The 25,295-nt window shown below is 51.4% G+C and overlaps 9 protein-coding genes across 9 annotated transcripts; 3 read left to right on the top strand and 6 right to left on the bottom strand.

Annotated features, from left to right (window-relative positions):
- Positions 1-118: 118 nt before the first annotated feature.
- BJX68DRAFT_254481 (plasma-membrane choline transporter-domain-containing protein) lies at positions 119-4,706 on the top strand (the record flags this gene model as incomplete). Its single annotated transcript, XM_071042890.1, has 3 exons — positions 119-2,631; positions 2,995-3,313; positions 3,360-4,706. The coding sequence occupies 3 exons, from the start codon at positions 119-121 to the stop codon at positions 4,704-4,706; spliced, it is 4,179 nt and encodes a 1,392-aa protein (XP_070900530.1).
- Positions 4,707-4,899: 193 nt separating this feature from the next.
- On the bottom strand, positions 4,900-6,092 carry BJX68DRAFT_265589 (extracellular serine rich protein; the record flags this gene model as incomplete). Its single annotated transcript, XM_071045284.1, has 3 exons — positions 4,900-5,633; positions 5,734-5,926; positions 5,994-6,092. 3 exons carry the CDS (start codon positions 6,090-6,092, stop codon positions 4,900-4,902), a joined length of 1,026 nt encoding a protein of 341 aa, XP_070900531.1.
- A 491-nt stretch (positions 6,093-6,583) lies between these two features.
- On the bottom strand, positions 6,584-7,638 carry BJX68DRAFT_234635 (putative ubiquitin conjugating enzyme (UbcB)). The gene is made up of 3 exons (XM_071039774.1): positions 7,440-7,638; positions 7,262-7,378; positions 6,584-7,176 (listed from the first exon to the last, which is right to left on the bottom strand). The coding sequence occupies exons 1-3, from the start codon at positions 7,464-7,466 to the stop codon at positions 6,856-6,858; spliced, it is 465 nt and encodes a 154-aa protein (XP_070900532.1). The 5' UTR covers positions 7,467-7,638; the 3' UTR covers positions 6,584-6,855.
- On the bottom strand, positions 7,626-8,691 carry sec11 (signal peptidase complex catalytic subunit SEC11). The gene is made up of 3 exons (XM_071039775.1): positions 8,367-8,691; positions 8,117-8,309; positions 7,626-8,041 (listed from the first exon to the last, which is right to left on the bottom strand). The coding sequence occupies exons 1-3, from the start codon at positions 8,509-8,511 to the stop codon at positions 7,801-7,803; spliced, it is 579 nt and encodes a 192-aa protein (XP_070900533.1). The 5' UTR covers positions 8,512-8,691; the 3' UTR covers positions 7,626-7,800.
- Positions 8,692-8,854: 163 nt separating this feature from the next.
- BJX68DRAFT_57427 (putative RTA1 domain protein) lies at positions 8,855-10,837 on the bottom strand. The gene is made up of 5 exons (XM_071049428.1): positions 10,603-10,837; positions 10,095-10,549; positions 9,947-10,046; positions 9,744-9,893; positions 8,855-9,695 (listed from the first exon to the last, which is right to left on the bottom strand). Exons 2-5 carry the CDS (start codon positions 10,117-10,119, stop codon positions 8,927-8,929), a joined length of 1,044 nt encoding a protein of 347 aa, XP_070900534.1. The 5' UTR covers positions 10,120-10,549; positions 10,603-10,837; the 3' UTR covers positions 8,855-8,926.
- Positions 10,838-11,108: 271 nt separating this feature from the next.
- On the top strand, positions 11,109-13,920 carry BJX68DRAFT_274994 (kinesin family protein; the record flags this gene model as incomplete). Its single annotated transcript, XM_071047753.1, has 6 exons — positions 11,109-11,468; positions 11,520-12,531; positions 12,586-12,713; positions 12,761-13,282; positions 13,331-13,391; positions 13,446-13,920. 6 exons carry the CDS (start codon positions 11,109-11,111, stop codon positions 13,775-13,777), a joined length of 2,415 nt encoding a protein of 804 aa, XP_070900535.1. The 3' UTR covers positions 13,778-13,920.
- Positions 13,910-20,639, bottom strand: hir3 (putative transcriptional corepressor of histone genes (Hir3)). Its single transcript, XM_071039776.1, has 4 exons — positions 16,074-20,639; positions 15,801-16,020; positions 15,596-15,751; positions 13,910-15,538 (listed from the first exon to the last, which is right to left on the bottom strand). The coding sequence occupies exons 1-4, from the start codon at positions 20,453-20,455 to the stop codon at positions 14,093-14,095; spliced, it is 6,204 nt and encodes a 2,067-aa protein (XP_070900536.1). The 5' UTR covers positions 20,456-20,639; the 3' UTR covers positions 13,910-14,092.
- A 236-nt stretch (positions 20,640-20,875) lies between these two features.
- BJX68DRAFT_254486 (ChAPs family protein) lies at positions 20,876-23,323 on the top strand (the record flags this gene model as incomplete). Its single annotated transcript, XM_071042891.1, has 7 exons — positions 20,876-20,898; positions 21,005-21,134; positions 21,223-21,347; positions 21,398-21,678; positions 21,729-22,663; positions 22,717-23,091; positions 23,156-23,323. The coding sequence occupies 7 exons, from the start codon at positions 20,876-20,878 to the stop codon at positions 23,321-23,323; spliced, it is 2,037 nt and encodes a 678-aa protein (XP_070900537.1).
- Positions 23,324-23,778: 455 nt separating this feature from the next.
- BJX68DRAFT_57395 (uncharacterized protein) lies at positions 23,779-24,946 on the bottom strand. Its single transcript, XM_071049427.1, has 3 exons — positions 24,763-24,946; positions 24,364-24,461; positions 23,779-24,287 (listed from the first exon to the last, which is right to left on the bottom strand). The coding sequence occupies exons 1-3, from the start codon at positions 24,846-24,848 to the stop codon at positions 24,010-24,012; spliced, it is 462 nt and encodes a 153-aa protein (XP_070900538.1). The 5' UTR covers positions 24,849-24,946; the 3' UTR covers positions 23,779-24,009.
- Positions 24,947-25,295: the final 349 nt, after the last annotated feature.

The following is a 25,295-nucleotide window of genomic DNA, read 5'->3' on the forward strand; positions in this document are numbered from 1 at the left end:
TCTCATTTCGTTCGCTATTTTTTCTCTCCTGTTTTAACAACAATTGCACTCCAGCAGTCGCCGTTCATCAACTGTCAACAAATGTCCAGCGGGAACTGTGTTTTCACCGGTCGTGGCAATGGTCACGGAACATGGGCCCCTTCGATATCCGCCTCAGGGTCCGATGGGCAACAACCATGATCCCTCAAATCGGCGCCGGATCCCTAATCCTCCTCGTCTGGATCCTTTAAGAATCAATCCTCCCTATCCTCGACCCTCAACTGCCGACGGGCTCCGTCCTCCGCAATCCTACTACCGCGCAGCTCCTTCTCCGCATCCTCCTCGTTCTCCAAGAAAATACCCTGCATACCCTCCCCGACTCGACTCCGCCCCACGCGCCGTTTCACCTCGATTATGGGTCGACGACGACTCTTCGATCAACAGACCTACATACCACAAAGCCCCGTCACCCACATCCTCAAGATCTCCGCATGAGCGTCGGACGAAACCGCCCCCAGCGAATGGGGAGCTCGAACGATCCCCTCGTCAGAGAACACCACCAAACCCGACGGATCTCCCGCTCTCTATTTCTACGTCTAGACTCGAAAACAAGCGATCCAGACCTTATCTTGCACACACCCCTAGCCCTCATGGACTCGCATTACCGCGCAGCCCCTACAACACTCGGCCATCTGACCCGTACGGCGACGATGTGCTCCGATCTAGCGTGAATTCCGCTATGACGTCGCGCTCGAGTATTGAGCATGCGAGCGGAACAGAGCGAAGCAGCGTATTGACAAAAAGCAGCTCAATTACCGACCTGTCTCCAGACACACCCGATGGTTCATATGATAAGGACGAAGGAATGAGCGTCGAAGATGCTATCTCCATGTACTTGGATGGCTTTAGCGATGTGACAGAAGAGCCAGGATCACCGGATTTGTTAGATGACAGCAAGTTGAAAGCATTGAACCCCGTACCGCCTGCCGAACTGATGCTGGATGGGCCTGAACTCGAACCTACTAACAACGACTTACCTCCCCGGAGAACCTCTCAATCAGATTTCCGCAACCATGTTCCATCATCAGAACCCCCGGTAAAAGAGGCCTGGTCAGATGATGAATCGTTTGATCAGCCTCTAGTCGAACCTGTCGACAAGCCTCTGGAGCAAACACAAGAATTCTCGCAATCAGAAGAACCGTCACAACCGCAATTGAACGGACCCGACCAAAACCTGTTGAATAAACAGTTCCTAGGGGAGTCACATTCGGACGCGGACTCGCTAGACGAGCCTTCAGCAGAGCCAGAACCAGAGCCAGAGCCGGCCTCACCCACTCAACCTCCCCCTACTCCTCGATCAGCGGAGACAAAGATTATGCTTCCTGGTGTTGTACCTCCTCCATTGGCCATTGCTACTGAAACAAGAGACTGCTATGGGTTCCGCAAGACCACTTCATATGTCACTCTGCAGCAGTACGAGGCTTGGAGCGGTACATACGCCGAATTTGCTGCAAATCGAAGAATAAAATGGGCCGAATTGCTCAGCGAGAACGGTCTACCTTCGACCAATCCTACGACGTTTCCTCCCAAATCCTCGAAAGTGAAGCGCTTTGTACGGAAAGGCATTCCACCTGAGCTTCGAGGCGCAGCCTGGTTTTGGTATGCCGGCGGCTATGAGCACTTGAACCGAAACCCTGGGCTATATGATCAGCTGGTCCAGCAGGTGATGAATTCGCCAAGCAACGACGATAAGGAACACATTGAGCGCGACTTGCATCGCACCTTTCCGGACAACATCCACTTTAAGCCTGAACAAACAGGCCAAACAAATGGAAATCCAGGTCAGAGTGTGGTGGTCGAGACGGAGATGATCCGATCGCTCCGCCGTGTCCTCTATGCTTTTGCTGCTCACAACCCTCAGATTGGGTACACACAGTCACTTAATTTTATCACTGGACTACTCCTGCTTTTTCTCTCCGAGGAAAAGACGTTTTGGATGCTGCACATCATCACATCTGTTTATCTTCCAAGCACCCACGAGATTAGTCTCGAAGGGGCCAATGTCGATCTCTGGATTCTCATGGTGCTCCTGAAAGAGTCGCTCCCAAATGTTTACAACAAAATTGCGGGCACGGGGAGCAGATCCAGGAGTGCACCACTTTCTGTAAATTCCCGGTTGCCTGATATCACCCTTGGCCTGACAAATTGGCTTATGTCAGTGTTCATCGGCACGTTGCCTCTTGAGACAACGTTGCGCGTCTGGGATGTTTTCTTCTACGAAGGATCGAAAACGTTCTTCCGGGTATCCATGGGATTGTTCAAGGCTTGCGAGAAGGAAATTATGGCCGTGTCCGACCCGATGGAAGTCTTCCAAGTGGTGCAGACCGTGCCCAAGAGGCTGCTAGATGCAAACATCCTCCTTGAAGAGAGCTTTACCCGGCGAAACCGCGTCGGGCAAGGTCGCATCGAAGAGCTAAGGGCAGCGCGCCGAACAGCCGTTCGTCAGGAGAAACTTCGAAGGTCACAAGCCCTGAGCAAGGGTCAGATCCACGCAGCAACGGACGAGTGGCCGACGAGGTCTCGGACGCCCATCCCCGGACTCGAGCGCACTTTTGCCGACTCGTGGCGTCAGATGAGGAACCATGCGTTCCGGTGACGCACCCTTTCATATCACGCCCGTCTACGATCTAATTTCTAATCTCCGTTGTGCAGCGATTTGAGAACATGTGGGGCTCAGAGAAGTCCCGACGATTTCGTGTAGATATTTTTCTGGCAGACCAAAAGCGTTAGACGAGGTAGCATTAGTTTGCGCTACTGTACATAGAGCCATGGCAGATCCAATAAGACGCAACTTGTCGATCTTCGGTACTACTTGGTAGGGCTGAGTGGAGTTTTCAGTTCCTTGGATCGCCCAGCACGAACACATGAATGGGCCGGTCGTGGCATCACCATGACGCCGATTGCTGCCTAGGAGTAACTGTGACGGGCCGAGAATGAAACCAAAGTGTTCTTGAGCCCCTGTTTTCTTCCAGTCCTGTCCCTGTCTCGACTCTCCGTCTCTGCACACCACACAACCATGAGCGGACAGGCAGCCAGCTACTACAATCCCAACCAGGCCTTCGAGCAGCCTCAGCCTGTGTACCAGAATCCTCAACCTGGTTACCAGAACGGCTTCCAACCAAACCCTACCCAATACCGATACAATAATAGCAATGGTCCTGAACCGAAGCCGCCGCAGGAGTCCCCCCCGACCTACAACCAGGCGGTATACGGCTTCGACGACGCCTTCAAGGTTGAGAAGCCCAAGTTTCATGACCTTTGGGCGGGTCTTCTGGTATGCCTTTTCTTTCCATTGATCAAGGCAGTGCTGACTCTGGCAGTTGATCGCCGTCTTTCTAGGATACGTCGCCGTCTCCGGACTCTCGATCTACCGCTATTCGAAATACAAAGGCTTTAATGGAACCGGAATCTACGACTCGTCGAACAGCGTCTCGCTCGACACTAACACTATTGTGCTGTTCATTTTCGTCTTATGTGTGACACTCGCATTCTCTTGGGGCTACTTTCTCACCGCAAGACACTTCCCAAAGTTCTTCATCTGGGCCACCGGCATCCTCAACATCGTCTTCGCCCTCGCAACCGGAATCTACTACATCGCTAGAAAGCAGTATGGCGGCGGCATCGTCTTCCTCATCTTCGGCGTCTTCGCCATAATCTGTTTCATCAGCTGGATTCCCCGCATCCCATTCACGGCCTTCATGCTGCAGACTGCAATGGACGTTTCGCGGAAATATGGGCACATGTTCGTCGTCAGCGCAATCGGTGGGATCGTCTCGGTTGCCTTCGCAGCCTGGTTCTCCGTCACTCTGGTATCAATCTACGTCGCCTTCGAACCAGGAAGCGAGGCCACCAATCCTTCCTGCGCAAACGGCGGCTGCAGCCGCGCCCGGGTCATTGGCCTCGTCGTTTACGTCACTTTCGCCATGTACTGGTTCAGCGAATTCATCAAGAACACCGTGCACACGACCATCGCTGGAGTCTACGGGTCCTGGTACTTCTTCAGCAACTCGTCGAACGGCATGCCCGCGCACGCGACCCGTGGCGCGTTCAAACGCGCGACAACCTACTCCTTCGGCAGTATCAGTTTCGGCAGCCTGATTATCGCAATCATCAATTTCCTCCGGCAGATGTGCTCAGTCGCGCAGCGCCATGAAGCCGCCGAGGGTAATCTCCTCGGGAGCATCATGTTCTGGATCCTTGGCTGCTTCATCTCCCTGCTCGACTGGCTGGTTACATTCTTCAACCGGTACGCCTTCTGCCACATCGCGCTGTACGGAAAGGCCTATATCCCCTCCGCGAAGGATACCTGGGCGATGATGAAGGACCGCGGTATCGACGCCCTCGTGACAGACTGCCTGATTAGGCCGGTAATCTCCATGGGCTCAGTATTTGTCTCGTACGTCTGTGCGCTGCTCGCGTACCTGTATCTGCAGTTCACGAACCCAGGGTATAACTCCGACGGGGACTTCACCGCCGTTATCATGGCGTTCTCATTTGTCATTGGGTTGCAGATCTGCCAGATCCTCATGACGCCTGTGAGCAGTGGGATTGAGACGATCTTCTCGGCGATGGCGTGGGATCCTCAGGTTCTCATGACACAGCATCCGGATCTGTATCAGCGGATGGTGCACTTGTATCCGAAGGTGCAACAGGCTATTCACACCTAGGCGCGTTTCCACCTCCAGTTGGACTTAGATCAAGTTCGAGATATGAAGCAATGTCTTTTCTTGTAATAATACAATGATAGAAGCAGTATCGTCATTAATCCGAAGTAACAAGCATACTTCGAATCCAAATCGAACAGGAAGTCCAATAAGTAAATCAAACCAAACCAAACCTCAAATCTATACCATTATATCACTACAACAAAACAAACCCCGCAACAACTCCAACCAGAACTCCAACACTCTTGGAGAACGCCGTACTCACCGCACCGCCGTGGAACATCTCCTCGGCAGGCTTATGCTCGCCTTGCTCCTCCTCCCGCTCCGCATCAACGCCCGTCGGAACAACTGACGTGCCAGCAGGCGAAGATGGAACACGGACAGACGATGAGGCACCGGCGGGGTTACGTTCCCTCTCCGTCTCGGTCTCGGTCTCGGTATCTTCCTCAGAGGCAGGAGCAGGCGTGGGGACTGCAACATGAGTGCCGTGAAGTGCACCGGATGTTTTCTCTTGAGATTCTGGATCTTCTGCAACAGTCGCGGGCTCTGCACACGAACACCGCGTCTCAGTCTTCGTCACAGTGACAACCTCATATACGGCGTGCTTCTTCTCATCGAGCACTCTGCCATCGCGCTGATCCCGATCCTTCTCTTCGTCCTCTTCATCCTTCTCGTCCACATCGGTATCGTCATCCGTCTCTGGAGCTGGAGCAGTAGGAGAAGGTTCATGCTCAGGAATGAGAAGCCTCGGCCCCTCAAGCGGAATAGACCTCTTCGCCATTTCACCGCTAGAAGACTCCTCGATACCATCCTCTCGCTCCTCACAATCGGGAAGAGGCTTCTCTACCCTACCCATGGGTGTACTCCCGCGTCTCGGCGAAACGGGGACGGCGTCGTCGTCGCAGAGGTATTTTGGGATTTGGTCTCGAGCTGAGTATGTACTTGTTAACTTCTTGCTTCTATTCTCTACGCTCATCCCGCAGGCACAGGAGAGGAAAAAGACGTAGAGGAAAGAGGAGTGGATACGTACGGACACCGAAACTAGCACATATTTCCTCCGTCTCAGGCGGGAGCTGGTAAACCCACGCCCTGTTTCCTGGTGTGCTGGCGATGATACCGCTGGAGGAAGTTGATCTGCTACCACCACCTGCGGCTTCGCAGAAGCAGTCGAGTTTGTAGCTCGAGGTGCATTCGGGGAAGTGGGTTGTTTTTATGACGGCGGACTGTGCGTTTGTTAGTATACATGTTTGTTGGCTTGGGTAAATATGAGAAACGTGAAGGGGGACGTACGACGCATTTGAGGTAGCCCAATTCTACCTCGTTGTCTGGGAGGGCGAGGGATATGGGGAGGAGGGCTAGGAGGGAGAGGGTTGCGGGTGAGAAGTGCATTCTGGCGCTGAATCTAGTATCTGCCGTTTTGCCTTCGTTTGTCGAGTTGAGTCGGGTTGGATTGGCAATGCTGTCGGCGCCTGTCGACGGTCGAAGCTCAATATGAGGAGATGCGAGGTGAAGTATATGCTGGGAGATAAATACCATCTATGACATCCCTACATACCCGGTGAAGGGCAGCAGGATGCCGATGCTACATTAGCTGTGACATCGAGGCGTACAGCCGTAGACTATTTGCGACGCTGCAGAGAATTGTTGTGGTGTTTGGTGAGGAATGGAGGTGGAATGTGGCGACGGGCAAGCCAGCCTGTCGTGTTTCGAGCCTATATGCTGATGCAGAATTCTGTTCATCGTCAGGCTGCTGATCTTCATGTCAGTATGGACTGACCAAGACGTGTAAATAAAGCTCGATATCTGTTGCGTCAGTCCTCCCCATGCATGTCAAAATGTAGCTAGCTGCAGCGCATAAACCATTGCAGGTGTTGACAACACCCGAATGCAAAAGAAGCTACGAAATGGAATGCAAGTCAGGAACAAAGAATCGGAGAATGCCATTGCCACGGCCAGAGTATGCGATTTAACCGTTCGAGTCTCGTCCGTTATGCAAGTACAGCCAGATCTTTCACAAATCATTCGAAGTCCCAAGGGGATCACAACGATACATCTAAGTACGGGCCCAACACAGCGTCCAGCGATGCATCAAGCCATCCATGCCCATTCATCATTCTCATATGCACGCCCATTTCTCCGCAGAAGACACACTTCATGATCCAGCCGCATACTTCCTGGTCCACTCCCGCGCAATCTCCTCATAGCGCTTGCGATCATCACGATACTGCTCTGCGATTCTCGCCTCAACCGCATCGTCGGGCATCGGCTCCTCCAACAACGACCTGGCAAACTGTAGTACGGCTCCCAGTCTCGAAGAAGGTTTCCACTCGTCTGCTTTTAGCATTCCCAGGCACATGCTCCCCTTATCATCGTTTGTTACGTTCGGGTGGTAGATTTTGGTCACGAAGGAGACGGTCGGTGGCTTGAAGGGGTATTCCGTTGGGAGAACGAGCTTGAGTTGAAATTTGCCTTTCTGTGCATAGCGGAGTTGTTAGCGGTGTCTATTTCAAGAGGGGGAAGATATAGGAGTTGGAAAGGAGAAGATGTCGGGGACGTACGTAGAAAGGAGAACCCTCAGGCCCGTCCATGAGGACTTTCCATTCGTAGAGGTTCGACTCATTTGCTAGCTCGACGGAGATACCCTCAGGAGGAGACTCGGTGAGCTCTGTGAGTTCCTGTTGAATGTGTTAGGTGATTCGCTGAGGGAGGGGTAGGTAGCTGGAAGAGCTGGGGTACCTTGGCTATTCGCTTTTGGCTGCCCATTGTTTCTATCTTAGGTTGGAAGCAGGTCTGAACGGATACGTGCAGGACAACGATGTCTTCTGGGGAGATCGCAGGAATATATGCGGCGACTGGACGCAAGTGCAGAGTACGAGTTAGGCAGAGAGCTCAGGACTTCCCATGCAATTGTTGGCGGGGCGGGTCCATTTCTTTCAAGCGGGGCGCCAGAAGCTGCGACGTCAGTCCAGACTCAGGTCGCTCCCAGTCTCGACTTCCTAGATAAGAATAAAACCCTCTGAAGGATCCAGAACAGTACATCGGTATGCTAACTAATGACTCATATACCCTATGACTGTGCTCTGTCAGATAAGATAATTTACTGCTCCCTCTGCAAAATCACCATCAGGCCCATAATCCCCAACAACACCGACTTCAGCCAAGGGTGCTCACTCAGCATAATCGTCACATAGCCCACCATCGGCATATACCCGCGCACGCTACCCACAATGTCCTCCTTCCGGTGCAAATATTCCTGTCCGCGCGCGTAAAGCTCCGTGTCGTCTGCAATGTTGTTGTCGCCCTTGGTGAGGAGCATGTTTGGGGGGACTGGCGAGGACCTACGTGGCACACAGTCGGTCAGCTTACATCGTCCAAGCAATGGTTCAAGAAAAGTGTAGAGTTTCAAAACGTACTCAGGAACCTCCTTCACGGTCTTCCGCTTCCCCTCTACCTCAGGGAATGACCGCACAACACGGTGTACGATCGGGATATCCTTGCCCTTCACGTTGTAGACGACGATCTCGCCGATTTCAGCGCGGGGGCTGCGATTCCAGAGGAATAAAAGGTCGCCACGTTGGAAGGCAGGTTCCATAGATCCTGAGAGGACTGCAACGATTCCTTAGCATTATCCAGGATAGATTAGAGCTTCGAGCTGTCACATACCGACAACGATTGGCGATGAAGACGCCGTAGCTATTGACAGCCCTTTCCAGAGCATAAAAGCAGTAGACAGCACGAGGCCAAAGGATAACACTTGGGCAAGGGTTTGCCGTGTGTTCGACAGGCTTGAGGAGAGGAAGGAGAGCATAGTGACGGTGCGGCCGAGCCCGGGAATCGGAAGTTGCTGAGGTTGTACACAGTGTGGTAGGTACAGAAGATTATAAATATCGTAGATGAATCAATATCATTCAATCGGGCTATATCACAAGGGCTTTTTTTGTTTTGTGGTTGATTCGCGCGTATGCGAAGAAGAGTAGTGGCAGAGATGAGAGGAAAAGTGTCCTGACTACTCCGCGGACCCTTGAAGCTTTCTCCGCCTTGCTGCTCCTTGAGCGACAAGCGACACCAACCAACATGTTCAATGTTTCGATTGCGACTATTTATCTTCAGATCTGTAACTTGTAATCATATTATGACTATAGTATAAACAACTGCGCAAGATATCAAGCTCAAATTACATGACAAAAGAACTCTGCAATGCGATCTAGTAACGAAAAGACCATCTATACAAAGCAACCCCGTCGCTCTGCTGCATTATTGTCGGTCTCCTCGGTCTTCAACCCGGTGTTTGCCTCAGGTTCAACTTCCCAATATTTGCCCTGCTTGCCCTTCTTGAAAATAAGACCCACGATGTCAAAGGGGTCGATGAAAGTCACAAACCAAGGACGAGGGTCGTCAAACCCAGGGCCTTCGACTTCTGTCACTCCATCTCTCGCAAGGTAGATCTTGTTCGATGACGGCAAGAACTGCATCGGATGGACGACGTTCAGCATCGTGGTGTTCATGTACATGATGACAACCTCAAAGATCCAGAAAATCCACTCGTTCTTGATGATTGGGTCGACCTCATCTGGGTTATCCCACGTGTGTTGGTTGGCCGCCAGAAAATACTCAACAGTCCGAAACACCGTACGCGTGGTGATGAGAAAGCAGCTGCAGTACAGAATCGTGAGTACATGCTTGAGCTTCTTGGTAAGAAGCCCGGCACGGTAGGCTCTCCGGTTGAATGTGCCAGCTAGCGAGACGAAACCGACCATCAGTACGAGCTGGAGGATCAATGCAGCTTTGAGCAGGGCTTCCCCGGTATTTCGTCGTCTCTCCGATGCCTCTGTATTCGCCAGCAAGGCCGCTCCGTTCGCCGTGAATGCTTCGACGAACATCAGCAGAGCCAAGAAAGTCGAAAAGACACGTCCGGGGTGGATAGGCGAGAGGTATGGTATGTAGTAGAGGATTCGGCCGAGAATGAAGAAATTCGCACCCTCATACACGGGCCTAGGCAGATTAGAAAATGCAGGACTCAGACACAAGGAGGTGACTTACGGGCCTGCCAGAAGGAAAACAGTGCTCGCGATATATATCGGAACGTTATCCCACTCTCCAAAAGCGCCTATGGTCCGTAGGATAAAGCCGACTGTAAAAAGCAGGGCGGACCAGGGTAGCATGCCGGTAACTCTCCATGATTTGTATTTGCTGTAGAATGATCAGTCATCGTCATCACTGTAACCAAATAGTCGACCACTTACTGGCACTGGTACCCATGCCAGATTCCGGACATCGCGAAGAGTATGGCGAAAGCGATGGGCGCGCCTTTGTTGGGTGCATAGTACCAGATGCTCCCTTCCTCTGCGACAGGTTAGCACGCATCGTTGCGAAGCCAAGTATAGTGCTTACGGTAAGCAGATCTTTTTTCAAACATTGTTGGTGGGCGATGCGACGATATATTTGTTGTGTTTGGATTTGCTTCAATGGTATTCAGGGTGTGATAAACGATTTCGCTTGGTGTTTGTTGGGTGTCTCTTTCGAATCCATCATGGGATGTCGGGCATTAAATATCCTCACTTTCCCTATAGCCATGGCTGCGTGATGGCATCGATCTTCGTCACGATGGTGGCAGTCATTTGGTGGGTAGCGAGAACGAGGTTCCCGATCCGGTAACTCGTATCTGGGCTTGACCATGTCAAACCTTAGCGCCACCAATCCTGGTTGCTCGAATGACACGCTTTCCCCGATCTGAGTGCTCGTATAGGATTTCTCGGCGCTGATGAGGCTGTGGCCATCTGCTTTGATGCTTTGGGACACTAAGAGCGAGGCGCAGCACACTGCCCAGCGCCTACTCGTGTGAGAACCTTCATGATTGTCAGAGAAGCTTGTCTGGCAAATGAGCCGCTTCTGATCTCACCGGTATAAGGCTGAATATGACTGAAGAATGTGATCTGGAGCTGTTGAACCGTCCGTCAATGCTTGAGAAATCCCTGACGGATACGAAGGGGGCTTGCTTCGCCGCCGTGAGGCTGTCTAGTCATGACACCGTTCTCGATTCAGCCGTGTCTGCCCCATAGGCACAACGGAGGCGTTTTGCCGGCCGTTGAAGGCATTCCTGTCGCAAAAGTCGAGGTACGAGTTCAGCAGGGTTCCAGAGTCAAGAACCAGAGCGGGCGTCCTTGGTTGCTGCCTGGTGAATCAGGCCTCAACTCAGGCTATTCGGAGTGTCGTTGTCACGACAACGGCACGCTAAGCCCTTTACAGGAAAATCAAATCTCGTGATTGAGCTGGAGCTTCTCCAACGAACTGCATTTATTGATTATTTCACCGACATCGCCTGGTCCTTGCATCGTCGGCTCAGAATATACGGCCCTGCTGCACATCGTCGCTGAATTGACGGTCAATATTGAGGTCCCTGCAGCCATGACTTCAACAAATTCTCCGTCGTCCCTCTTCCAGGTGTACCTCCGCCTCCGGCCTCCAATTTCACAGCAACAAGACGAGCAAGCCGAGCGCTGCCTGACAGTGGAGAAGCCTGAAGCCTCACAGACTCATCAGAATGAGCCCGACTTAGTATCAGCCCCCACCCACATCACTCTGCAGCCCCCCAGTGATGCACGCAAACGGGGAGTCGAGAAATTCGGATTTACCCAGGTCTTTGACGAATCAGCAACTCAACTTAATGTCTTCCAAGAGACCGGCGTTCAATCCTTGGTTAAGGGAGTTCTTCTTGAGCAGAGGGATGGATTAGTTGCGACATTGGGAGTGACGGGAAGCGGAAAGGTGCGAGACATTTCACTGCAGCAGTGGACTGTACTGATAATAAGTTCACAGAGCCATACTATCCTAGGCTCGAAGACACAAAGAGGAATTACCCAAATGAGCCTCGATCTAATCTTCAAGTCCTTAGCCTCCACCATCAAGCCGCCTGACAACACCATTCCCCCTATACTTCTCGCCTCTGTGGCTGCCTCCGATGCTTCCGAATCCCAGCTGTTCACTGCTCAGACCTTTCTCGAAGCCGTATATGGCGAGCCCGACCGCGGCAGGAATTCCAGGGCCCAGACACCTATGAGTTCTTCTAGAGCTCACACCCCTATGGCGGTATGGAAATCACCTCTCCCGAACCCACTTCATGGAGCCCCGATTCTAAACCCACTTGGTCCCCGGGATCTGCTCCAATACTTTTACAAGACAATAACCCAACCCCAAACCAATCTGAGTTCCCCGAGCCCCAGGACTACAACAAAGCACTCCAAGAGCCGAAAGCTCAATAATATCACATCCAGTCCTGTTGAGTTACATAAAGCTAATCTAGCCTCTCCAACGATAAAGGAACCCATGCCTGCTCTTATATTTCCTCGTCGCCACATGCCTATGAGAGCCAGCACTCTACCCAGGTCCCCTGACGTTGGTCATCTCACGCTTGACCTTAACCCTCATTCCGAATATATTGTTCTAGTCTCGATGTACGAGGTGTACAATGACCGAATCTTCGACCTTCTGTCGCCCGCTATAGTCCCCGGCCAAGGAAGCGCCGTTTCGCGCCAAGGACCAACCTCCCAAAAAGATCGAAGAAAGGCCCTCTTCTTCAAGCCAACTGAAGGCTCTCCAGACAGGAAGGTCGTAGCAGGACTACGAAAAATTGCATGCAGCACTTACGAAGAAGCACTAGCAGTCCTTGAGATAGGTCTAACTGAGCGCAAAGTTACTGGAACGGGTGCCAACAGTGTCAGTTCCCGCAGCCATGGCTTCTTCTGCCTAGAGGTCAAGCGGAGAATGAGAAACAAGAGGACCGGCGAAGAGACTTGGATAGGCAACACCCTTACTGTTGCTGATCTTGCTGGTTAGTGTGAATAGTAATATGTATAATTTGTACAAGTGACACTAACCGCCATAGGATCGGAGCGAGCACGTACCGCAAAGACCGCAGGTTCCACCCTCGCCGAAGCTGGTAAAATCAATGAAAGTTTGATGTACTTGGGGCAGTGCCTGCAAATGCAAAGTGGCCTTCAGGATGGAAACAAGGTAGGCTCTAATTCTTGCGTATGGCTCCCACACGCTAACTTGTTCAGACTGCTATGGTCCCTTACAGGCAGTGCAAGCTTACTGAATTACTATTCTCAAACTCTTTCCCATCATCCAGTCAATCTTCGATCAATAGACACCCGCAAAAAGCACTAATGATTGTGACTGCTGATCCACTGGGCGATTATAATGCTACCTCGCAAATACTGCGATACTCCGCCCTAGCCCGAGAAGTCACTGTCCCTCGAGCTCCTTCCGCCGAGTCAATCTTGTCAAGTACTCTTGGGTCTCGCAAAGGCTCTGGTGGACGCCAATCGCCTCAACCTGGCCTGGCTGAAGAACTTGAAAAGGCTTTGGCTGAGATTGAGCGTTTAACAGCAGAGAACGAGAAGCTCACCATTCGACTAGCGGAAGAGGAAATCCTAAGAGCCGAGATGGAGACAGCACTCATTGTAAGTGAAGAAAGATGTCTCCTGATCGAGCAAGAAGTGCGAGAAGAATGCTGGGTTGAGATGGATGAGAAAATGGAGCAGGAAAGAAAAAGATGGCAAAGCGCTTGGGATGAACAGGTGAGGCACAATGTGCTTTTCTTCTGGGACATTCACTAATTCGTATAGGCTGGACACAATGACGAGCACATTGATAAGAAGATTGAGCTGTTCTCTCAAGGGTTCAAGAGTACGCCTATAATACCCTCTTGAAACATTTAATCCTATGCTAACCTTAAACCAGTCTACCAAGATCCGGACCCATCATCTGATGAGCGGGTCGAAGAGCTCGAGTTCGAAAACGACCAGCTTCGCAGCCGAATCACATCGTTGGAGCGCGAGTTGACATGCAGATCGCCAACGAAGAAGTCGAAATCCAAAAACACCGTCCTAGAACCCTCCCGCAGTGCTAATATCCTTGGCCGCGAGAGCGATATCGAGGTCGCGCTCCGCAAAATGGATCAACTGAAGCTCGCGGATAGCATGTTCAAAACTCCTTCGGTAGGTTCCCCCGGAAAGAGCCAGAGGAAGATGGCGACTCGCAAGTGGGACTTTGCGCCGGAGGACGACATCTAGACTCTTTTGTTTTTTCTCGATTGTTTGGCGTTACTGGATGGCGGTTTACTGCATTTGGAGGCTGTCACGACGTCAGGTTACTTCTTGACATGCCAAGGTTCTTGTTCATAACATTATACCCATAGTACACATTGATTCTTTAAGTTCCTTTCCTCCCGAGAGCTCAATATAATAGCCTAACAGCAAGAAACCCAAACACCTACCCATGACCTGATCTGAGGATATAGATAAAATACAGAGAATAGCCGCTCATATAAATGCACACATTCAACACCACCCATACAGGTAATTCCATCAATCGCTCAGTAGACCTGTTCAGAACTCTGCAGCCTGTTCAGAGTCATACACATTCTCGCTCTCGTTGTGGCCTAGAGCAGCACCTTCCTGTTCGGGGACGTGGTCCTCGCCTCGGTCCATATCAGCGTCGGAGGCTCCTTCTATGTGAGCGTCTTCATCGTCCTCCCCCTCTTCGTCACCTGCTTCATCTTCCTCCTCCCCTCCGTCTTCCATTTCAACATCTTCGCCTTCATTTTCGCCCTCGCCCTCGCCTTCGCCATCTTCATCGCCTGCATCTTCGCCGTCTTCATTGATTGTATCGCCTTCTCCTTCTCCGCCGCCGAGGTCTGGATTAGCATCACCGTCACCCTCCCTATCAGCATCTTCACCACCCTCATGTGTACCGTCCGCGGCGGGACTAGGTTGAGCGGACATTTCTGATTCTGGATCCAAGGACCCCCGGTCATGCAGATTCGGAAAAAGCATTTTTGGATCAGCTGCAAGCCTAGAAAGCTTCTCCTCATCCATTTCGCTCAACTCACTTTCATCGTCAGCGCTATCATGCACACTGTTCGGAATGTCACTCTGCTGCGCCGATCCACCGTCATCCAGAGGCGGTTGCCGGATACCGATCTCAATAACAGGTTTGGGGCCAGTGGGAGCCGTGACATTGGCACTCGACTCGGGCTCGGCTGCTGCGGGAGCCCTTGCCGGTACACGAACAGGTACCCTGCGCGCGACAATCGTCTCCGCTCGTTTTTGAATGTCCCTCCGGGCGATGCCCTTTGTTCGGCCGCGAGGCGCCGGGGCTTCCGAGGCAGGCGCTGAGTTTGGGGGTGTAGAGTTATCTCCTGGTCCATCGGTTGTCATAAGGATGTGGTCGACCTTCATTTTCTCTTTGTTTTCTTCGTGGACCTGTTCCATCACCTGGGGCATATTGACTTCGTAGAGACGGGAATACAGATCCGCGATCAGGTCCTCGAGTGAAGCTACCTTCATGAGATTGTTATTGAGCTTCTTCAGCTCGATGGCATCTCGCAAAAGTTCGAGAATGGACGAACTCTCTGGGGCGAGTTGCGCAAGGTCTTCAAGACGAGCAGTATTCGCGACAAACTCCTCCCACCCGATGGGCTTGAAGACACCTTCCTCATGGCCCTCACTAATATGGCCAGCTCTCCGTATGACTCGGGCATAGGTGAGACACATGTCCTCCCACAACTTAGTATGGTTGATAAAGTCGCCCTGTTTCTTGCGTACGCGACGCAGTAGTTGCTCAAGGTTTGCGCGGTCGTCAACCTGGTCAAGCAGAGCTATAAAGAAGTACACGTATCGCGTTGTGTATACAAAGTGTCTTCCTGGACGCTCGTACTCGGGTTTCCAAACCTGTATCGCCATAGTCTTTGTGAAGATCTGTTGTGTAAGTTCGGCTTTGGCTTTTGCAGCAGCAGTAGCATTTTTGTCATCATCGTATATAATATGGGCGGCCTGTCAGGTGTGAGCCCCTGTGCATGATTAATTGGGTTCTTGTGGGGTTTTGCGTACCCTGGCAGCCATGCGGTGATGCCAATTTGCCTTGTCCGCATTCTTGAGGTTCTTAAGCACATCAAATATGTACTTGTTCCAGGAACCCTTGTCCTCCGGGGGTGGAACCTTTCGAGCCCATGGCGTAGCAACTAGAGTTTTACTTGCTTCCGCCGGCTACAGACATGAGTAAATCGCATGATATATTAGGGGGTGATATTCTTACCATCAATATCTCTCGTCTGACAAGCTTGTTGACGATGGAGACCAGCTTATAGTGAGGTTCGAATATTTGCTCTGACCGCGAGTTTCGCTGCGGCAGTGCATCGATAGTATCGAGCAAAGAGTCCAAGACGCTATCAACGCTGATACGAGGAGACGAGCCTCTCACGGTATCATCACAACTGAACATCTTCCACAAGCATTTGCTCAGCATGTAGTGCGCCCTGTTGTCGAAGATTAGCGATACAGCCACATAATCGAATACGTGATAGCTTACATCCAGTTCTTGGGCTTATCGATTATCGCACGTCGAAGGAGATAGCTGGCAAGTCTCCAAACAGCATAAACTCTTATCTCCTTGAACGGCTTACCCTCGTACATCCGCTGGCTTTCCTCGTTATTATAGTGGCGAGTGAAGTCAACAAGACTGAAAGCTCCCATAGACAGTGGTTCCCGCGAAGAGGAGTATAACCGAATTCCAAAGTCTGTATAGAGATCGGCCAGCAGTGCTCGAGTCTCTGGATCCGGATCCGCAGTTCTGGCGGCTGTGGCGATTGCCATGGCGTAGCAGTGCATTGCATTGCGTTGCCATGTGACAAGCTCTGTACGGTTGTTGTTGATCTTATCTGCGGACCAGGTGATGTCTTCTTCGACCTTCGAATCCCAAGTTTGAGCGAGTCGGTACCAAGTCTCCCATTTGGAAGTTCCGTGCTCTAAATCTTGCTTGAACCACGAGATGGCTTCATCGAGATCGGCCGTTGAGACGGGCGTCAATCGCTTCTGCGAGCGAAACCTCGTCAATGCGGCGTAGCCTAGGAGGAAACACCAGCCTTTTCGCGCGATGAGTGCGTTTTCGGTCGGTACTGGGATCAGTGGAATGTCTGCTACGCCTCGCACCGCACGGAATAGTTCTGAGGGACCAATAGGCGACTTCATGTAGGCGTTAAGGACGCGGCGATTGAAAGTCACAGGTGGTGGTGCTTTGGTCGAACCGATGGATGCCTGCATCTTCTCCATTGTGCTCTTCAGCTCGGACTTGGACAAATCTTTTATGTTGATCTTCTTTGCCTGCTTCATTACAAAGTCGATCATCATTATCGCTGTGGCACGATCGAGCTTTTCAGCATTGCAGCTGTGGTCACTTAGCAAATTATCACTGGGAGCCACTTTGACACCGTGGAGGTCGAAGAGGATCTGGCAAATATCAATCTCAACATCTTGTTTCACCTCCAGCGAGAAGAGTTCGGACTTCATCAGTTTCAGGAACTGCTTCGAAGACCGTCCGCAAATTTGGCGGATACCCAGACTATTGTGTACCGCGCGCAGATAATACATTCGATCTTCCAAAGGCTCACCAAACAATTCTTTGTTCTGGGCAATGCCCTCTTTTAGGAGAGTGTATAGCAAAATCCAGCAACGCACTAGCATCGTTCGAAGCTTGTCCTTGAAGTTTTCCAGGGACTTCGCAAGTGACGCGCGCAGGTCAGGTTTGCGGATTTGTCCGATGCGCACCGCGTCTTCGTAGATTATCATGCTGTAGACCAGCCAGATGAGAAAACCAATCGCCGACATTGATGACCTGACGTGTTCCATGTCAAAGCATTCGTAGGCCTTGTCAGATTCCTGTAAGACTGTTGATACCGTCATGTTTATGATGCCGTCAAGTGATTTCAGCCATCGAATAAGGGTTACTGGACGGTGCCCACTGTGTTCCTCAATATAGGACGAACTCTTCAGTTCCTCCACTATTATCTCGATACTCCGGAAATGACAAGAAACCACCTTTGGTACGTACTCGATCTTTTTGTACGCGTCCTGCAGCCGACGCCACAGGAAGAGCCTCAGTGTAGCATCTCCCTGGTCCAAGAAAGTGCTCATTCCACGACGCTGTACACTTTGCTGGTCATCCGCCGTCTCCTCGACCTCAACAGAGGCAGTCTCGAGTATTGGCTCAATGGTCTCAATGAGACCAACAGGATCTTCTGAGTCCGGATTGAAGATCGTCATGAAGAAATCCATAGAATTCAATTTTGAAATCTCCTTGTCAACTGCGTCGGATGACAACTCGGACATCATTGCGTTATTTTCGACCGACAGCACCGGATCTTTGAGTGTGACGAGAAGACGTTTAAGGTCTTGCAAGCAAAGCAGGATATGCTCACGCTGGGCATCGGCTGCCATGTTCGAATAGAACGTCGATGCCCAGATGTGGCGGATGACAATCTTTTCCCAGCTATGCTCCAGCGAACAATGGTCAAGGAAGTGAGTCAGAGCCGTGCGCGCCAACATACACCATCTCCGGAGGCGTTCGTGCTGAAATATCTTTGCTTGCTTGTCTGCTTCAGTGTCGGGTGTATTCATGGAAGAGTATAAGTCGAGATGCAGCTCAAAAATGGCCTGGATCATATCCAGATCCGCAAAATCTTCCATGGCGTATTGAGGCCCGACCTCAGAATCACATCTAAGTATTTTGCTTTCGAGAACTTTAGTTTGATCTTCCAATCTCCTGTAGATGTACTCGTCGTCTGCAAGGAGAAGCTGGAGCACAATGTCCTTAACCCCGACCGGCCATTGGTACCCGACATAGGGTGACTCGAAGGCCGCCCAGTCTAGGATAGTAACCCCAGATTCTCCTGGGACACAACCAGGTCTGTGGCGAGGGTTTGAGGAGAATGTAGGGGCCATAGACATCGCCCACGAAGTATATTCAGCGTGGTTCGGCCATAAAAGGCACTTGAGCCAGTCAAAAGCAGCAGCATGAAGGTTGGAGCGGCCGTTATTGACAGCTGCAATGAATTCAGTCAGTTCTCTCTCCCCGGTCCAGGTATCTTTCGGCTTCATTTTGTGGGTTGACTTCTTCGAGTGTTCGAGGAAAACCGCAAGCCCAGACCTGCCCATGCTTTGAATATCATGAACTCCAGACAAAGTATCACTTTGCTGCATGAGCTGAGATTTTCCCTCATCCCAGTTTTGGATGATATTCCTGAGATCTTGTGGGAGAACATGAATTTCTTCTTCAGCTGTGTGGGTTGGAGTATCTGGAGATTCCAATCTTTCAGTAGCATAGGCGACTTGTTTCCGTAGGTCTTCCAGATCACCCAAGCCTTCAACCCCAAGCTTAGACAATAACTGTCCTACAGTACCAAAAACGCCTTCGTCAACCTGAACGTAGGGATTCATAAGGTCTTCGTAATACTTGGAATGGTCGAATGAGATCTCCTCCGCCTGTGTTGAAGCCTCAGCTAGCGAGTCACGCAAGCGTGTTCTTCTGCTTTTCACTCTCAACCGTTCTGCTTGATCTTCTGCGATAGCGGAGGCGGAAGATCGCTTGCGAGCGGGGACCTCCGGCGACTTTGGTTCTATCTCTTCCGGTTTTGCCTCCTCTTGTTCTGGTTCTGCTTCGTCTTGATGATCTGCGTCCTGTTGCTGTGATGACTGAACCTCAAGAGATTCCATAAGTTGCTTTTCCGCCCTCTGGTCGACAGATGATTGATCATCGCCATGATCCGTGATCTGTCCTAGTCCCTGGATTCCAGTGACTGACCGCACGTCAGTGCTTTGTCCATCATCAGTCATCTGAGTATCTGCCTGGCGATCGTCATCAAAATGAGGCTTGGATAGCCGTCTTTGTATTGAGTTCGTAATGGCAGTTAACTCCGGGCTGTTTGACGGTAGGGATATAGTGACAGACGCCCCGAGACCGGGTACGGTATCGTCTGTGTTCTTGACCAAACGGAGAAGTTCTTTACCAGTGGCGGCCCACGTCAGGGTCTCAAGTTTAATTTCATAATGAACAGCCTGGAACGCAAGAGGGTTTCGGGACGGGTCCACGTTTTGTAAGTCGTCTGGGAGCGAAGGCAGATAAGGATACGGGTCGATTTGACGTTGGAGAAATTTGACAAGAGCTTTCTTTGGTTTTTTAAAAGGAACAAGCGACACAGACAGCCTATCCTGTACCGACAGCAAGACTTCGCGTAAGCCTTCCTCAGCGAATGTCTCTTCTAGACCCAGCTGCGCTGTCCGCACCTCCAAGCGATTGTCATCGTCAGCTAGGACACTTTCAAGGCAGAATCGGGTGAGGCGATAGCTCTGTAAGGCACTGCTCAGCCGTGCGCTCTGTCTCCAAAGGTTCAGGTCGGTGTCATCCCGTTCTAATGCGTCCGCAAAGGAGGTTAGCGCAGTCCTGGAGCGCTCCGTAATCTTTGATAGAACCTCTGGCGCAGCCTCAGCCAGTTTCGAAATGTCCTGCAGAAGGGCTCGTAGGGTATCGAGAGCGTATTGCCCATAGTTCTTATACGAGAGGAAGATGGTCTGCTGCAAAGTGCTCGAAGTGGAATCGCTGATATTGAATTCTCCCAGTGTCGCGACAGTGTCATCCACATCTGCATTATTCGATATCCCGCCAAGCTGGAGCTCTGAGTTTTGAAGGGCGAGTCTCTTAAAATCGGAGATTGACTCGGGGTACTTGAAGATCTCGGAGTTGAGGAGCGCTTCGTACGCCTCGGCGGCTTGGTCGTAGAATTGGGGGCCTTGGGAATGAAGTTTCAGGGCATTTTGATAGAGTTTGAGCGCTTCTTCGATCTGGATCTCCTTAGTATCATCGACCTCCTCTTCAATGGCCTCATCGGGCTCGACGTTCAGGGCGGTCCATGTGGACATGGTGCGGGACTGTTGAGTTCAGGCAGCAAGCGCGTTTGCTGGTGGTCGCAATAGGGTAGCCGTGGTCGGCAACATTTCAGAGCGACGGAGGCTGATCTCCGTTGCGGAGCTGAGCAGTGGAGGAAAAGGATGAAGCTCAAGAAGAATAAAAAGAAGAATAAAGGGTCTGGAACGTGAAGCTCTCTGAGACACGCCCGTCACGCGTTTCCGCGGGATGGAATTGCCCGAAGAGGAAAGGACCGGTGCCTGCCGATGCCTCAGGAACATCCCCAGGCCGAGAGTGACGACGCCCGGCCATCTGTCCTAGAGAGCCCCCCGTCGTCCAGTCGGAGCTTGATACCAACTCATTCCTCTTCTTCATTTCTCCGATCCCCTCTCCGCCGACTTCTGCGCACGTTTCGTTGCGCCCCTGAGTGCGCCATGGTTGCGCCAGCTGTCCCCGAGTACGTATTTGTTTTCCCCTCGCTTTCTGTGCTCCTGGAAGCTGCAGTGCAATTGCATTGGTCCGCCATTGCTCTTCAACGACTAACGTTTCCGGACTGCTTACAGGATCTTCGAGGAAGAGGACCTACTTGCTGCCGTCGATGCGCGCACAGAATCACTACAAAATCTGAGGGAATTGGGGCCCCCGGATCTGGTTTACTTGATCAAGCAGCCAAAGACCGGCTCAACTCGTCAGGTGAGTATACTATGACCATTCTGGCAAATGGTTGTAACGAAGCTATACGAAGACTGTCAGTAGCTAATAACCCTTTGTTCCTTCTTAGACTGGAGTTTACCACCATGTCACCGGAATTGATGCCTCGTCCTCCGCCAGTTTAGCCGCCTATGTGAATACTCTAGTATCCTCCCCGCTAGACAAAACAAATAAAGTGGTATCTGGAATCTATAGGTCAGCTTCAACTTTGCACATGTCGTGATAAATCAATTGACCCTGTGCAGCTGCTACAATGCCTTCTCCCACCTGGACATGCGAGTCGAAGTCAAAATTCCTGGAAGTCTCGAAAGTTACTGTATCGACGAGCGTGGAGACAAACGTGTTGCGACCGAAGCATTGTGGCTGGAAACTTTTCTTTGTGGTGTTCTGAGAGCGTACTCGTATGCAGACGACGGCAGCGGTGATGCGATCAGAAAAATTGTTGGCGTCCGTCGGTTCAATCCAGTCACGAATACGGAGATGGAGCATAGGTTCCTGGATGCAGCCGAGAAGTTATTCTTCCTAGGTACGATCTCTACCGAACTTGCAGTAATTCAGCTGACAAGGACACTATAGGCAGACAACTCAGCTCAGACCCTGAAACGCAAGTCCCGAATACTGTCAGCAATCACCTCACTTCTGGCCTGCTCAAGTACATCCATACTACGGGACGATACGCCTCCGGTATCAATCTCTTTGAGAAACTTCGTACAAGGGATGTGGAGGTATCTTCTCTACTAGCTCGTGTTTTCAAAATGGCAGATGAGGAGGTTCAAGCAGTTCGGCTTATGTACGATGCTTTGCAAGACGTTCCGATGGATTACGCTCTCCTCGACTGCCAAGCTGCCTTCTGCGCGGACAAGGGAGAAGGGGAGATGGCTTTAGAGTGCGCAAAGCGTGCCGTGACCGCAGCTCCTAGCGAGTTTAGCACCTGGGCTCGGCTGGCCGAGGTCTATGTGAACCTAGAACAGTGGGATTTGGCCCTTCTGACGCTTAACTCCTGTCCGATGTTTACCTACCAAGATAAAGATACTCCTCGCATGCCCCAACCGTCGCGCATCATGCTTCCCATTCTCGCTGAAAGTATGCTGGAAGAGATTGACGAAGGTCAGCCAAAGCAAGGAGATCCTCACGACTATGTGCATCCTTCATTACGAAGATTACATGCAGCTACATACCAGGGAACCTTCTTAAAAGCATATAACCTGTTGACCAAGGTGGCTGCTGCCATCGGCTGGGACCAGCTTCTCAGGGTCCGCAGCGAGGTTTTCGTCATGGAAGAGGAGTATCGCACCGAACGCCATCACTCCACGTCAAAGCAATCATCGATTGCAAATGTTAGCCCTCCAGAGACGAATGGTAACGGCGAGCAGGAGAACGGAGAGGCGGCTGAAGAAGATGATACCGCGGAGACGACTGCCAATGGAGATGATAGCCAGCAGGTCGAGCATTCGATCGAGAGGCCCGAGCAAACAGTGGCCTCTGAAGTCGTCAAGTCCGGTAACGAAGATGTGAGTTACCTGCTCAAGACCGCGGGTCCAGATTCAAGACTGACCTTTATCAGCCTGACCCATCACATTCATCATACACCCAGTTCAAGAACAAGCGTCTGTGCGAACGATGGCTAGATAATCTTTTCATGGTTCTCTATGAGGACCTTCGAATATACACCATCTGGCGAACTGAGATAGCCCAGTTCCGCCAACAAGCGATGGAATACAAGAAATCAGCCACCGAATGGGAAATACTCGGCGAGTTGGCAGAGCGACTACACCACTTTGACGAAGCAATCGAAGCTTACCAGGCCTGTTTGTCGATTCGTTTCTCGCCAAAGGCCATGCGCGGAATCCTCAAGAAGCACGAGCAGAAAAATGACACAAGGGGCATGCTCAGCGCTTTGATCCGTCTTATCGCCTGGCAATACCGCTGGTACTCTGAGGTACGTTCCCTATCTGAAAAGAAAAACAAAGGAGAAGGAGAAAACAGAAACTAACAGCGTTTAGTTTTCCCCCGAACTGCTCTTCATGATCCGCAAGCTCATCGAAGACGAAGGCGCCGTCAAGGTCCGCAGCATCGTCCAGGCCACGAACCTCCCCCAGGCGGTCCTCGATCTAACCCATCAATACTGCCAGCTATGTGCGACATTCCGCAGCAGCGGTAGCGACGGTTAGTGAGCCCCGCCAGTCTGTAAAATCCGGCCGGAAGTCATACACATGACAGACAACCACGGGCTAAAGAGCAGTAACCAAAGTCGCAATGCCCGCTGGAGCATTGTAGTAAAACGTGTATGGTCTACTACCTATCTTATAATATTACATCTGTACCCATTCTCCTTTTACACTGACAGCGTTTCATCCTGCACGGGCGGCGATGTTTCTTTCGTCATTTCTTTCGTCCCGTCGGTTGTCGTCGCTCAATCTTATATTTTATAGCTAGTCATCATGCCGGCTTGAGCTCTTCTCATTTACATGCTCTCCTGTATAGGGTGTATCGGCCTAGTGTGTATACAATGTTCAGTAGGATCGGTACGTGAGGTCAATAGTCGTATCAACAACCGGAGTTCTGTCCGTGTTAATTGTGGCAATCAGTGACAGTGGATTCAATTCCTCCCACCAACCAAGACTGCTTACGCTGCGGGACCTGCATTTGCAACCAAGTCGGACTATAAATGGAATCAAACTGTTTGCGCATTGGATGAAGCAACAGCTCCACTGCAGACAATACGATATCATTCCCGGCGTGCGTCTACGCTTACCCAGTTACCTAGTTACCAACTATAAAATAGATCGCGTTTAAATGCGCAATACTAAATGAACCTCCTCAATTTTCGAGCAACAACAGAACCCCGACGAAGCGATTAAGCCTTCGCCTCCGCAGTATCCTTCGTGTCCTCGGTAGCAGCTGCATCACCCTTGACCTTTGTAGCGGGAGCGCTAGACTTTGCCGTCTGCTCGACGTCCTCGTCGTCTTCGCCCTCGGCCTCAGCGTCCTCGTCCTTGTCTTCGCCTTCCTCATCGTCGAAGCCGTTCTCCCCGGCTTTGCCGTTGGCTTCAGCCTCTTCTTCCTCTTCTTCTTCGTCTTCGACTGGGGCTTCGGCTGCAGGGGCTGTCTTTCGCTTCTTGGGTGCGGGAGGGCCTAATTTGATAAGGTGATCAGTAATGGGGTTCAGAGTATAAATAAACTTGAGGCGGTGTCCTAAAGCGCCGCTCACCTTCCGGCTCCTCTTCTTCGCCTTCTACATCATCCTCGGAGGCATCTTCTTCCTCTTCCTCACTTCCTTCGCTTTCGTCGAGATTTGAGCTTTCATACCTATTTCCGAGAGGAACATGGTTAGCAATGCAGTGGGTCGGAATAGGGATGGTGGAACGAGAGGTGGACCGTCTGGTGTAGAATATGGAACGTCCCCGCGCGGATAAGGATAATGACGCAATCGGAGGATTCGAACTCTGGAAGTTCGGGTGTGCGATTGGGAATGGCAGAGAAGATGGATGAGGGAAGAGGAGGGAATGCGCTCATAATGAGGTTCTGTGCTGGAAATGCGCAAAAAGAGCGCAAGGAGGAAAAGGTAAAGTATAGCCGAGAGATTGTAGATTGTAGATAAGACACTTACTCCTCCTCTTCCTCGCTCTCGTCACTAGGGAGGGCCTGAAGCTCCTCCTCTTCTTCGAGCTCTTGCTTTCTCTTACGGGTGGACATGTTGTGTGGATGTTGGAGAATTGAGGAGGTGATGTATGGGAGGGAGGGAAGAGGATAGAGAGATCAATGCGAGAGACTGAACCTTGGAAATGGGCTAAAGGTCAGGTGAGAGGTAAGAGATGTGAGGAGGGAGCACAGGAGGAGAATGGAGAGTGGGAAAAAAGAGAAGATGGGAGAGGGGAGGAGGGCGAGATTAAATGGGAGAGAGGGCAGGTAGGGAAGGAAGGGGATCTGGGCTTAGTACGACTACGGGCAACGAGCCAGCCAGCCTTTCCTCTCGCAACCGGGCGACGGAAGGGGGGGACGGAATGGGTGAGAGCCTGAGCATGATGGATTACTTCAGCTGGGCAAGGCAAGGAAAAGTCAAGTCAGCAGTGACCCAGGGCAGCAGGGGAGCTGCTGGGGAGCTGGACGAGAAGAGCCGCTCCGGCTGGTGGTTGGAGTGGG

This window comes from Aspergillus pseudodeflectus (assembly GCF_044049435.1).
Source record: "Aspergillus pseudodeflectus strain CBS 756.74 chromosome Unknown BJX68scaffold_15, whole genome shotgun sequence".
Taxonomy (NCBI): Eukaryota; Fungi; Ascomycota; class Eurotiomycetes; order Eurotiales; family Aspergillaceae; genus Aspergillus; species Aspergillus pseudodeflectus.

Bases quoted from the DNA above. Each gene is read 5' to 3' on its own strand.
- BJX68DRAFT_234635 (XM_071039774.1), bottom strand. From the start codon at position 7,466: ATGGGCAGCCAAAAGCGAATAGCCAAG. The intron at 7,379-7,439 runs GTACCCCAGCTC...CACATTCAACAG, and splicing joins GCCAAAAGCGAATAGCCAAG to GAACTCACAGAGCTCACCGA. The intron at 7,177-7,261 runs GTACGTCCCCGA...CGCTATGCACAG, and splicing joins CTGAGGGTTCTCCTTTCTAC to AAAGGCAAATTTCAACTCAA.
- sec11 (XM_071039775.1), bottom strand. From the start codon at position 8,511: ATGCTCTCCTTCCTCTCCTCAAGCCTGTCGAACACACGGCAAACCCTT. The intron at 8,310-8,366 runs GTATGTGACAGC...GAATCGTTGCAG, and splicing joins TTCATCGCCAATCGTTGTCG to TCCTCTCAGGATCTATGGAA. The intron at 8,042-8,116 runs GTACGTTTTGAA...TGTGCCACGTAG, and splicing joins ACCGTGAAGGAGGTTCCTGA to GTCCTCGCCAGTCCCCCCAA.
- BJX68DRAFT_57427 (XM_071049428.1), bottom strand. From the start codon at position 10,119: ATGTTTGAAAAAAGATCTGCTTACC. The intron at 10,047-10,094 runs GTAAGCACTATA...AACCTGTCGCAG, and splicing joins TGAAAAAAGATCTGCTTACC to AGGAAGGGAGCATCTGGTAC. The intron at 9,894-9,946 runs GTAAGTGGTCGA...ATCATTCTACAG, and splicing joins TGGCATGGGTACCAGTGCCA to CAAATACAAATCATGGAGAG.
- hir3 (XM_071039776.1), bottom strand. From the start codon at position 20,455: ATGTCCACATGGACCGCCCTGAACGTCGAGCCCGATGAGGCCATTGAA. The intron at 16,021-16,073 runs GTAAGCTATCAC...CTTCGACAACAG, and splicing joins GATAAGCCCAAGAACTGGAT to GGCGCACTACATGCTGAGCA. The intron at 15,752-15,800 runs GTAAGAATATCA...TCATGTCTGTAG, and splicing joins TCAGACGAGAGATATTGATG to CCGGCGGAAGCAAGTAAAAC.
- BJX68DRAFT_57395 (XM_071049427.1), bottom strand. From the start codon at position 24,848: ATGTCCACCCGTAAGAGAAAGCAAGAGCTCGAAGAAGAGGAGGAGCTT. The intron at 24,462-24,762 runs GTAAGTGTCTTA...TCTCGGAAATAG, and splicing joins GAGAGCGAGGAAGAGGAGGA to GTATGAAAGCTCAAATCTCG. The intron at 24,288-24,363 runs GTGAGCGGCGCT...TTATCAAATTAG, and splicing joins CGAAGAAGAGGAGCCGGAAG to GCCCTCCCGCACCCAAGAAG.